Genomic DNA, 12,409 nt, shown 5'->3' on the forward strand with positions numbered 1-12,409 from the left:
TCTCCCTTGTATTGACCTGCCTTAGAGCAGATGGAGGTAATCGTACTTACACTTACCCTTGGTGACTCCTACATGTGTTTCCCTGTTCTTCTCTTTTACAAGTTACACTGTTTGTGTTGTCTGAATTCTGTACCATAGGCTAGGATATATGGTGAATAATTTACTCTGAGACTTGATAAGAAAAAAAAGTTATTTTCAAGCTTACTTCTTTATCTCTTGAGGGATTATTTATGGTACAAGTACCTGTTCTGAACATACTCTTGCCACCTAAAGAACAAGCTTTTATTTTACTTCATATACTATAAGTATACAATTTGCACTAGAAAAAGCAAACATACTTCCTAAGACAAATAGTCACAGCTGGGGATAAGGAATATAAATAGGATGACATCAAATGAAAAGAGCTGATGATCCAACAAGGTTTCTATAGATCATGTTGTCTCTAATGTCAGGAGAATTGCAGATTAGTCTTGCTGCCCTTTATAAGTAAGCCTACTTATCAACTTTCTGGAAAAATCTAATTTAAGGTGGCACATTTTCCTTAGTTCTGCCACACTTCAAAGCTTCAAGTATAAAGGTTTGTCAGCCATTCTCTCCTGGTTATAATTGGCATGTGAGATTCTTGTTCAGGCCTTTCTCTACCAGCCAGGTCTGGGCTACTCCTGGCTGACACTGATAATGTAATTTTAGTTTCTTGATTACTAAAGCCGAAAAACTATGAAGCTTTAGCTTTTAACAACTTTATCCAATATAGACTTACTGTTCAGAGAGAAAGAGCAGCTTAAATTGCAAATGTTCATTGTAAGAAGCTGGATTTCTATAAAGTATAACTTAGTCACACCATTGGGAAAGATGATGACAAGCCTCGGAAAAAAACCCACATTTGGACAAGGTGGATAATGGCAGAGTCTATTGCTATTTTTTTCTGAACAACATACAGAGAGACTATTTTTATGAAGGGATATAACAAGAGATATGAATTTTAAAAACTCTGAAGAAAGTATGCAGGAATATAAAAATTCATAGTTTTGCTACCATGTTCTACATTTTTAACATGATGCTTTATATCCGAGTCACAAAACGGATTTGTGTACATTTATATTCATTCTTTAAAAGCTAAGTAGAGCTCAGGCAACTAAAACAAGCTGTTTGATATTATGTTCCCCCCCCCCCCCCCTTCACTTGATGTAAGAATACCTTAGCATATAATGTCACATTAGTTTTATATATGTAAATACTTTCAAGTCAGAACATGCAGTATAAGCATATTTTATCAGCTATTACCACTAGGATTTTTACATATACGAACTGAAAAAAAGTTCTGTGTTTATCAAAATGTCAAGTAATTTTGCTCCTTTAGGGTTGTCTGGATTTGGTGGAATGCCTCAGTTCTTGTATCAGTAAGAATTCCACTATGAGTTGATTAAGAAATTTTTATCATTTCTGAAATTTGGGCAACTTGTTTAGCTGTGTTAGCAATGATGTGCAAGATACAACAGAAGTGTAACACAGTATCTGTTTATTACATAAATTTAATCAGTTGAACAACAAAGTCTTCAATAGCATATTCTCATAGATAGGCATTTTCTGAAGCATTCTAAAATGCTGATACTCTTACCAAAGGCTTTAGGATAATATTGTGTAATTCCTGTGCATGACATTTTGAAAAGACCGGATCTGTGAATATCACACCTGGTTGCTTTTAAGTCAAAAGCTTTCATGTGCAGGAAAGAATGTTTCAATTAAAAAAGTGAGGGAAGGGGGAGGTCATTTGACAGTACTACATTGCATTCAAAATCATGTACAGGAAAAGAAAATTAGAGCATATTCAAAAAGCTGCTGACTCAGAGCTGAACAGACTCAAACATCTGTATCACCTGTTCAGCATATTGATGGACCATAATATTAGTATCAAACTGACGCGTCAAGTCTCAGAACTTGGTGGTCTCAGTGTTTTGATTTTCTGGAATTTTGCTACTGTTGGTTTTACTCTGCGTTGTTGCCAACCACTTGGTTATACTCTCCTTTGTTCCCACGTCAACTTTCTCATCATTTACTGTCTGAAAACTATAAATTCCCTCTACTGTAATTTCAGCTGTGAAGCTACTGTGTAAGATTACAAATAATAGCAGCAGGTAGAAAGAATTTCCACACCTTAGTATACTGACTTTGCTTTGTGCTTTTTCCATGTGAACTGTATTTGATTTACAATTGAAAGTATATATATGCACTTGTAAGATTAGTGAGCATTTAATTTTTAATACTACACACAGTATTTGACATTTCACTGGGGATTCAGAGGAAATCCTTTCTCCTTGCATAAAACCAGTAGGATGCATTTACCCTAAAATTTCCCTTAAAGTAGATAACTTTCTAGTAATACTGTGAATAATTTTTACCAAATGACATCTCGTCTCCTGTGAGATGCTTGATCATTGAATTCTGAAATACAGATTTGAGTTTTGCTTATGGTTGGGTTTCTTTACAGAAACACTAAGAAAAGGAATTTACCACGTGAAGATTCACCATGTGTGTATGGATTTGCTAGCTTTATAAGAAGCATTGTTCTTCTGTGGATGACCTCCTTGCGCAGAATGATAGTTTTATCCTTCTCTACATCATTATGTTTGCTGTACAAAAATCCTGCTGTGCTACATCATAATAACGTGTAATCTTCTTGCTCAGTTTAGCTGAGATTTAAGGAGCCGCTGTTCATGGAAGCAGTTTTCTAAAGTCTGATCTATAATTTACCAGAATCAACCAGGCAAAAGAGCAAGAGGCTTTATAAGAGGGATACAGCCCTTAAAACTCTTAAATGAAGATTAGTTTAAAGTTTTACAATCCGGTAGAGAACCATCTGGCAAATCTCATGTCAGGCTTTTCTAAACCTCTGAGCTTTCCTGGTATGCTGCAGTTATTCAACCCCCACCCACACCCTGACTTTATCTCCCATTTGTCTGTCTCCTGCCGGGCAACTGCTTTACTCATAGACATGTTGGAACAAAAGAGGGAAATAAGTGAAGGGATAGTTGTTCTACAGTAGTACAACAGTTGTAAATGTTGGAGGTTGTGGGTGTGCTCTACCTCTGGAAGTCATGCGTTAGGTGATTTATTGCACCTTTGAAGAGGTACTTGCAAGATAAAAGCTATCTGTGGGCAGAACCATTACAGACTTGCTGGGTTAAGTTGTGGATTTTGAGGCCATGGAATCACTGGGAGGATGTTTCACAGGGCATTTTGATACTTTCAGAAATGGGGCTGCAGTTGATACAACTGGAACAGAGTAGAAGTTGTCTCAGTGGCGAGTCCAGCCTCCTGTTTGCAGTGGAAAGCCAGTTGTTCCCATTGCTCTTAAATCACATTTCAGGGTTCTGGGCTGTGGGTTCCTCACAGACACCTCTACAAAGGGTTTTTTACGTGAGTTTCAAATTGTGGTTTTTTTTCTTTTTCAAAAGAAAGACCTAAAGCATTTTTGACCACAAAGTGAAAACCTCCCCATATGAATCCATGCTAACATCTTTAGTCAGCTGTCCTATGGTTTCCCCATATGATTATGTAATAAAGATTTACTTTCACATTTATATAAAGCTTAGAAATGTGGAACAAAATAATTTGTTCTAGCAATATGTTACATAAAATTAGACTTTCTTCACTTAAATTAACTCTTCTGTTTACCTTTCACATGAAGGATCTTAGGAGGTTGAAGGAGAGGACTGCAGGAATCCAATTACCCCAAATCAACTTACAGGCAAGAAGGAGGCATTGTTGATGGAGATAATCTCCTTCTCAGGCTTACAGCATTTACCTGTCTCAGTGTGATAATAAAGATGTTCTGCCTGGACAATGAAATTAGTGTACGTGATTTCCTGATTATAATGTGGGACAGGAAATAAGTAGCAAAGTCTGCAGTATCTGTAAAAATGTAGCTTTTGGCTGTATACCTGAAACACAAATAGAAAAACACAAAGCTGCCCCAAATAAACGTGCAATCCTAACTAGACTTCAGTAATGTAACATAGCTAATATGCTACTTAGAAATGTATTTTGCTGTTTGCTACCTGAATTTTACTTCAAGCCATACAGGATTTCAGCTTGCAAGACAATTTTATAAAGCGCTTTTTTTTCTCTCCTATAAAGTGAAAGAGTTGAACACTTTGAGTCAGACGATCTTTATGCTGCCATCGCAATTTTGTAAGGCACCAGAGAAAAATGCATCATATTATCTTTGAATTTCAGTCTGCTTTTGCTTCCCACAGTAATCAATAAGTATTAGAATTATTGGTGGTATCTGTCTAGATAATTTTAGGGCTTTTCCAGAAATCAAAATGCATAAACTAAAATAGTCATCTTGTAACTTTTTCCTTTCCTTTTTAACTCTGGCAAATCCAGAATTACTTTGAAGAACAGGGAAAACCTGTCAGTAGGGAAGCAGGATGACAAGGAGTTGACACCTAGCGAAACAGATCCAGTAGTTAATATTGGAATAAAAAGTTTGAGGCCCGAACAAATTCCCTTTGCAGCCTGGAAAAGTGATAGTAATTGAAAAATTAGTTCTATCCATGGGTCAAGTTACTAGAAATTTTACGATTATGTTAAAACCCCAGGTCACGAGCTGAAGCCAAGCATTGAGTACAATTTATCTTCTCTCCAGCAAAAAGGGAAGGACTTTCCTGCAATTTCACAGTATGTATTTTGCATTAGAGGTGGGTACCTGGCAGCTTAGGAGCCCTGGCTGTAAGAAGCGAAGGAATACAGCAGGCCCTGTGGCCAGGAGTGCAGCTTGAGCACAGTTTGGCAGGGAGCAGGCAGCTGCCTGTGTCTTTTGGCTCCTGAGGAGCAGGGTGCTGTTAGCATGTGTGGCTGGACCTGTTGCCCTCCTCTGATTGCTGCTGGTGTGATGCACTGGGGAGAGGCAAAAGGGAATACTCAGTGGGTGGCTGTCAGACAAGATTGCCAGGAATGGGCATCCCTCTTCTTCAGCCATCTGCATCACACCTTCCTGACCTACACTGGGGATTGACAGGGCAGAATCCCAAACAGAGAGAGATGGACTAGGACCTTCAGGCAGAGAGAGAATGGGGTTGAGTCTGAGGAAGAAATCAGTTTGAGCAAATTAGCAGTGTTGTTATGGATCAGCCTAACCTGTACAGACACCAGGAGCCAAGTAGTGTAGGGGGAGGATGCCATCAGAAGGGAGATCTGTGTGCGAGCAGCTCTTGTAAGATTAGTTTAAATAGCTCATGTGCACAAGAGGTTTCCCCCTCATATTTCAGAGTGGGGACCACCAGTCTTAAAGATAAGAATGAAGTCTGATTTAAAATGCTGACTTTCATAACTTTTAAAATCTACGCTACGATTTTCTGGTAGATTTTGGAAACCTGTATATTACCTGTCAAGCTGTCATAAGTAATTATATGTTTGTTAACTTCTTCCTAATAAACAACAGGAAATATTAATGATGAATTTCATTTTTTCCCTAAAAAATATTAAATAAGTACTTTGATTAAATATTAAAGCTTTCTTTTGCTGTTACAACTAGAGAGAAAATCCTGAATATCAGCAAAATATCTTTGCACAATGTTTTTACTACCTGCTCATTATGCTGGACTTTATCGATTGCTAACATAATTGATCAGGGTAATTTCTACATGGTCAGGTGGAAGTGATGTGAGTGGCTGTTTGCTGACTCGGCAAACTGAAACCTCTTTCATACTGAAAATTGGACTTTCTGTGGATAGACAGGATTGCCTGGCCTTGGGGAACAGTTGACAGTATTGCATTTCCCATTGGGCAAAAGGGATTACTGAGATAAAGGAAACTTACAGCCAGAAAGATCTTATGTGTTTTCCTGTCTCTTTTTGCTTTACCGAGTGCCTATGCCCAGGGCAGCGATACGGGGTGTCAGATAATGATTGAGAGCAAAATGAGTCTCCCTCAATTCTGGTATGTGTAGGGGGAGAACTCAGAAGGTGTTGGATGAATGGAAGGAACTGAATCAGTTGTCCGGATATGCCTTGCGCTTATGGAACGGTAGTTGGCTGTAACAGAACTGACAGGTGGTTCATCAAACATGAAAAGAACCTAATTTATTCCAGAAGTCAAGCCTGCCTGCTAGAGAAATTGTAATCGGAGTCTGTACAAGAGCTAAGGGAGCTTTAATGGCACTGCTGAAACCATAATGTAATATCCAGGTTGAAATCATTCCATCTTTATCTCATTATGAGTACAATTTTCTTCTATGTGTGAAACTTAAATGTCAAATTGAGGAAGTGGAGGGAACATAAACAAAAGACCGTGGGCATATTCTATTGTTCCTTTAGAGGGACTGTAGGAGCTACAGAAGGCTGTGGAAAGATGCTCCAAGCAAAATTGGGGAATAAAGGCTTCCAAAAACTTCCCACTTTTAGTAAGAGCTTCTTTATCTGTGCTGGAAGAAAGAAGTTCCCGGGAGGATTGTCTATCATTACTACATTCTGCTTCTTTAGAAAAGAGAACTTGTGAATAAGTGCTGCTTATGTGATCCATTAAGAATGTGTGTATCTCTCAGTGAGCAGTAAGTAGGGAGCTTGTACACTAGAAGCACAGTTGCTGTAGTAGCAGGTACTTAAGAGAAGGTATTTAAGTTCTGCTGCATGCTGAGTTAGTTGGAAGCTGCAGGAGATGTGCCGCTTGTTAGCGGTACAGGCACTGGGTCAGTGTAAGCTGCCTTGTGTGCAGTCACAGTGCACATATAATATGTTTTCTAGACGGACAAGGGGCAATGCAAATACACTTCCCGGTTCTCCATGGCAAACCATATCAGTGCTGTGTGTTTGGCCTTTAATTTCTAGAGCTCAATACTGTTAGTTCTGAAACAGGAGTGTAAACACGGAGAGCTAGAAGGATGATGTGGACTGTGTGTGGAAAGCCTGTAGGGGCTGAAAGCAGTTCTTGGTTTTTTTTTTCCTTTCTTCCTAATGCTCCAGGAGGCAGGCAGTCGATAGACTGGCAATTGCCCCAGAATCTGCTCTGTTTTCACTCACTGTGTTTTGTCACTGGTTTCTGATGCTTGTCTTTGGAGAGCTGAAAGGGTCTCTTTGATTGCTGGGTAGTGGAAACAGTAGGAAGTAATTTAAGAGCAAAAGGGTGTTAGTCAGCAAGAAACTCAGCACCAAGAGGGGTTTGAGTCTTCATTGAGTCATATGTAAGATTTAGAGCATGGCTTTCAAGTGTAACTCAAACATCAAGTATTGTCTCACCTAAATGTTCTTTTGCATCCCTTTTCGTCATGTACTCATACACTTTCTTTTTTCCTTTTTCTCTGCTTTGAACTAACTGGACAAATGCTGTCTAAAAAATGATGTGAAATTTCAAGGAAAACTATTTCTCACGAAACAGTGTGATTTTTACTGTCAGTTCCTGGCAGGTTATCCCATATGGAATTATTATGGTATCTTGGCACCACAATTGATACATTTAATAATTTTCATTATATGTTTGGGTCCTTTTGATGTTTGATTATTACATTTAAAGAAAGATTATAAGGTATATTTGCCTTTGAACATATGAAAAACACAACCTTCCCTTTCCAGATGCATTCATTTTAAGTCTGTTTAGCATTCACTAAATCTGTGGTTATTCCTTTCTTCTTTTGAAATGCACTTATTGTTCTATTTCAAGAATGAATCATGTTCTGTTGCTACCCCAAAATCTAGCATAACAAAAATGGTAAAAATGATTGCCTGTAATTTATTATTATAGGCAATCCAACCTGCCAAAACAAAATTGCCATTTAATAAGGTGGTTTTTGAAATGAGCTGTGTGAATGCTCAGTGCTAACTGAAATTGCCCACAAATTCTATATTTAAAAAAAAAAAGTTTCCTTTTAAGTGTCCACATTTTACTACATGTGACAGAAAATCCAATGGCATATCTTCCCCTCTCTATGTCAGTTCTTGCAGTCTCCACGGGCATTTAGATCACTCTGATGTCAGACTTGGATAAGATGGTATTTATATTACATATTTGGATATGTCTAAGGCCATATCCAAAAGATAGTACATTACAGCTGTATTTCAGGAGGAGGGAAATCCTGTCATTGCTTACAGTGTTTCAGCAGAGGACTTTTTATGTGAATGTCATTGTTTCCATTTTATGATAGAAAGAATTTAAGGAGAAAGAAAATATGAGATACTTTGGGGTATTTTTTTCAGCAATACGTGAAGTCCCTTCACCGGGAAATTCATATGGAGAAAATTAAAAGGAGCCAGCAACCTATTCAGTGCTCAGTCCCAATGCTTAAAAATCTGACAGATTTGTTCTTGAGGCAGAGCAATTACAGACAATAATAAATAATTTTGGGATATTTTGGTAATATGGAAAAAAAAAAAGTGTAAAGGGGTCAGCAAGTCTGCTTCTTTGAAGACTACTTTAATCTATTTGATTATAGAGACTTTTGGTATGGGGGTTTGATCTTGAAATACTGCAAGGCAGTGGAAAGTTGAGGAGACAAGAAGCTGTTAACTGCTCAGACTTCTGGCTCCAGCTCCAAAGAGCATTAACGAAAGGCAAGGGCTCTCATCTGGAAACATAACTCTCTTGCCCCAGTAATGAATAATGCAGACTTGGAAAAAGTTCTCCATAACACTTAATTTACCTCTTTAAGTCTGACCCACTGCAGTCTATGTCATAGAATTGTAGAATCATAGAATAGTTAGGGTTGGAAAGGACCTTAAGATCATCTAGTTCCAACCCCCCCCCGCCATGGGCATTGAACACAGGGAACTATGTCCATTTCCTGGGAAGGAAAGGGCAGAGAAACCAGGGTTGAGTTATCTTTGAAATTCTGCTGCTGAACCTTATTCTGTTGGCAAATAATTGCACAGTTTTGAGTTTCTTCAGCTGTACACACAGGTGAAGGTGTGTGCCTCCACCCCTTGGAAGTTAAAAAAATCTCTATGAAAATCAGGATGCTTAGCTGCAAAACCATCAGACTTAGCGTCTGCTCCAAGTGTGTGCAGTTGTGATGCTTTACCATTATTTTGTATGAATTTTGTACCTAACTTTTATTCCCTCAAGCCTGAGGGAATGCTGACAGAGTGGTTGAACATGTAACTGATACAAACTTTTCTTTCTTAAAAGCACACAAAAGAAATTGGAAGGCCACAAACTCCTTTGAAAGAAGCAACCTTGGAGCCATGGACTCAGCCACAGGTAGGCTTGGAACAACTTTCCTGCTAATGTGTTTTCTGTAATGGTGGTTTCTGTAAACCTTAATAGAATTAAACTGGGTCTCTAAAGAAGTGCTGCATCAGGTAGTTCTGTGGCTCTTGGCATTGGAAGTCAAAATGATTTGGTTTGCTGCCCAGATTATTGGTAATGTCCTATTAGTGGAAGACTCAATTTTTTTCTAAGGGAGAAATGCCAGGATTATTTTGCCTTCAGTTTATGTTCCTTCCGTGCTTAAAGAACTTTGCAGAACTTTACAAAACCAAACATCCTTTCTGAAGGATGTATCGATAAATTGGGAGCCTCTCCTGGTGTAGAAATGATGGTTGTGCAAGTCTTGTATTTTGAGAGGAAGGTTTGAAACATCGAACTGTTGAGGCATATGGATGTAACTGAAAACAAAGCAATAGTTAATAATGCAAAAAGAGATAAGGAAATGGGGATATTAATATATAATCCTCTTAAAGACAAAGTGAGTTTGGATGTTTTTTCCTTGCAGTTGTGAACTTACTTGAGCAAATTGTTTGTTATGAATTTCTTACAGGCAGGAGTTCAGGGACATTTTTGCTGTTAGTTCCCTGTGTGTCAGTGTACTGTAGTGCACACTGAAATACGTGGCTTTGAAGATGATGGGAGGGAAGAAAGAGGCAGTTTGTAGTGTAGGTGAAAACTGGATGTTGCTGTTCCAAGGATAAGGATTGGGGCTGTACAAAGAAGGTGCTGGAGTGGGGTGGAGATGAAGTAGGTGCTGGAGAGTCAGGCTGCTTCTGCAAATTCCCAGGGGAAGATTGCTGCTTACTATGAATGTTGGGGCCTTTTTCCTTCAGCAGCTGCCACATACGTAATTCATGTGGCACGATGCCTCTTCCTGACAGAAACACCTACTTCTGCTTTGCACAGTTCACCTGTTGCTAGAGGCAGCAGTGAATCTAAAGCTGTAACGCCCAAGTTGGGAGTTTCCTGGCAAAGATGGAGAGAACCAGGCAGAGGTAGCAACCCCTGATCCATAATTACAGTGTGACTGCACTCTAAGCAAGCTCTGCCTTGTATTTTCACGATGTAAGCACTCTGCCAAAGAAATATTCACCTGCTTGGTCTGTAGTTTTTACAAGCTACATATATGAAATTCCAGAACTTAGGCTTGTTCTAGAGGCATGTTTACCCCAAAAGCACGCAGGAAACACAGCATAGAAATGAAATAAACACCAGCATCTCTGTGACTGCTACCTTTGTTCATGCTTGAGTGCGTTTTTATTAGTTGCAGTGCTAACTGTGTAGGCTTTCATGGTACAATCTATACGGCTGATTAAATTGTAGTAGCTCTTAAAATTTCAAATTCTTCACTGTTGTCGCAGACACACAGTATTTGTGTTTATGCACCTCTACACACACAAGGAATATAGTTGTCTTTAAACATGCAAACCTTGTATTGTAGGGAAATCCCTCAACTGTTACTCTTAAAAACACAGGATCTTTCCTTCTTCCTGAGTAAAAGGTGCAGCATGTGCGCTGACTGCTTCCAGTTACTGCATGCTCAAACCTCCACATGCCTCTATCCAGGCAGCTGCTAATCACAATAATTAAGTGTGCATTGATCTGTGTCTGCAATCGATAATGTTTATGTGCAGGACCACAGGCACTTGCTATGGTCCATAGTTACTAACAGACAGTAACTCTTTACGTGCAAGAACAAAAGTGTTGAGGAAAATGTTTTGTTCCAGCAGTTACTGCTAAACAGCTGATGAATTGTTAAGGGAGAGTGAACAGGCTCCTTGTGTTCCCTTGCCTACAGCATATGCTGCAGAGCAGGCAGGTAGAGCTTAGAGTTAGGGCTGGGCTTTGATTTATTGGCACAGAAGAGAAAATTTTAGCTTCTGAGCTGAGAGAGGAGGAGTTGAAGCAGCTTGATGGCATGATCATCGTTCAGGGGTTCTCTGGTGCATGAATGAGGGTGACAGAGGTGAGCTTTTGCAACCACTTCTCTCTGATGGTTTGTGTGACTGTTGCCAGCAGCATTGTCAAAGCAATATTCTGTTGCACTGTCTCAGTGCTGATGAGAATCATTGTTCTTCCTGAGTATATAAGCCATCACAATGTTACCTGATCACTTCTGAAAGCTGAGTTTACCAGTGCTTTACTTAGTAACTACACAGATTAAAACATGTGAAATGGTTTTTGTCATTCCTATTCATTTTTGGAAAAAAAAAAATCCTGTTTTTTGAAGAAAAAACAGAACCTATCACCAATATGCTGCTTGATTTTGTGGAGAGAAGAAATGCAATCAACAAAATAAAGAACTACTGGAACCATTGCTGTAGCTGAAAATTAAATTAGTTGTTAATTCTTTCATGGATGTAATTCTGGACCCTGCAAATCCCTCCTTAGATATTTTGTCTAAAGTGAGTAAAAATTCATGGCATGGATAAAAGCTTTGTCTATTTTATGAGCAACCGGCAAATGATCCAAATGGTGCTCATAAAGCAAATGGTTCCCAACTCTAGGAGGAGGAGAAATATATTTAAAAGCGGCTAGAATGAACCATGAATAAAATCACCTCCTATTTACTAAAAGATGTTATTTACATGAAAGTATTTTGATCCCCCTACTCCAAAAGGAGAGAATGACTACTTTTCTCTCTTTAATGATAACAATGATAAAAAATGATTCTGTTTTCCTGGGATGCTTACTGCTGATCACTGTTGAGAGCTGCTGTGGGATGTGTTTTATCAACAGAGATTGAACAAAATAGCTGAGAGCACTTTTAGTGTGCAGGGCCAAGCAGGCAGTGAAGCAGAAAGTACCACATCTGGCCCCTAATATCATGAGGTGAGAAGCTGGTATCTATTAGTGGTTGGGCAATTTCACACAGAGGTTGTAGTCTGGGGGGAGGAAGGAGCAGTGCTTTCTGTGCAAGGGGAGGGATAGCTTTATGTTGCCTGTACTGTCATGGCTCTCATTTGAAACCTTTGTTCATCTCAGAAGCAGCCAGGTGGCTAAAAATTTGGAAACTGTACTGGTTTGATTAGACAAAAAATGAAAAACTTGATTTTGTAGTGGTTTGTCAGGCTCGTTCCTTATTCTGTGTTGGGGATTTTGTTCGTGGCTATATGGTTTGTTGTAGGGGCTTTTTTTGGCTGTGATTTAATAAGTTCCAAGAGCACTATGACATTGAGAACACGGGAATTCTTTCTCATGGCCATGC

General features: G+C 39.0%; 1 protein-coding gene across 4 annotated transcripts in view; it reads left to right on the plus strand.

Moving 5' to 3' along the window:
* Positions 1–12,409, plus strand: part of PCDH11X (protocadherin 11 X-linked) — a 490,198-nt gene that overhangs the window by 223,545 nt on the left and 254,244 nt on the right. For all 4 annotated transcript variants that reach the window (XM_057425083.1, XM_057425087.1, XM_057425086.1 and 1 more), the window contains one exon: positions 9,121–9,192. In XM_057425083.1, the coding sequence (XP_057281066.1) occupies positions 9,121–9,192 (72 nt within the window). The remainder of the gene's footprint in view (positions 1–9,120; positions 9,193–12,409) is intronic.

This window comes from Pezoporus wallicus, unplaced genomic scaffold (assembly GCF_028554395.1).
Source record: "Pezoporus wallicus isolate ANWC-B61680 ecotype Strahan unplaced genomic scaffold, APGP_CSIRO_Pwel_v1 scaffold_6445, whole genome shotgun sequence".
Classification (NCBI taxonomy): Eukaryota; Metazoa; Chordata; class Aves; order Psittaciformes; family Psittacidae; genus Pezoporus; species Pezoporus wallicus.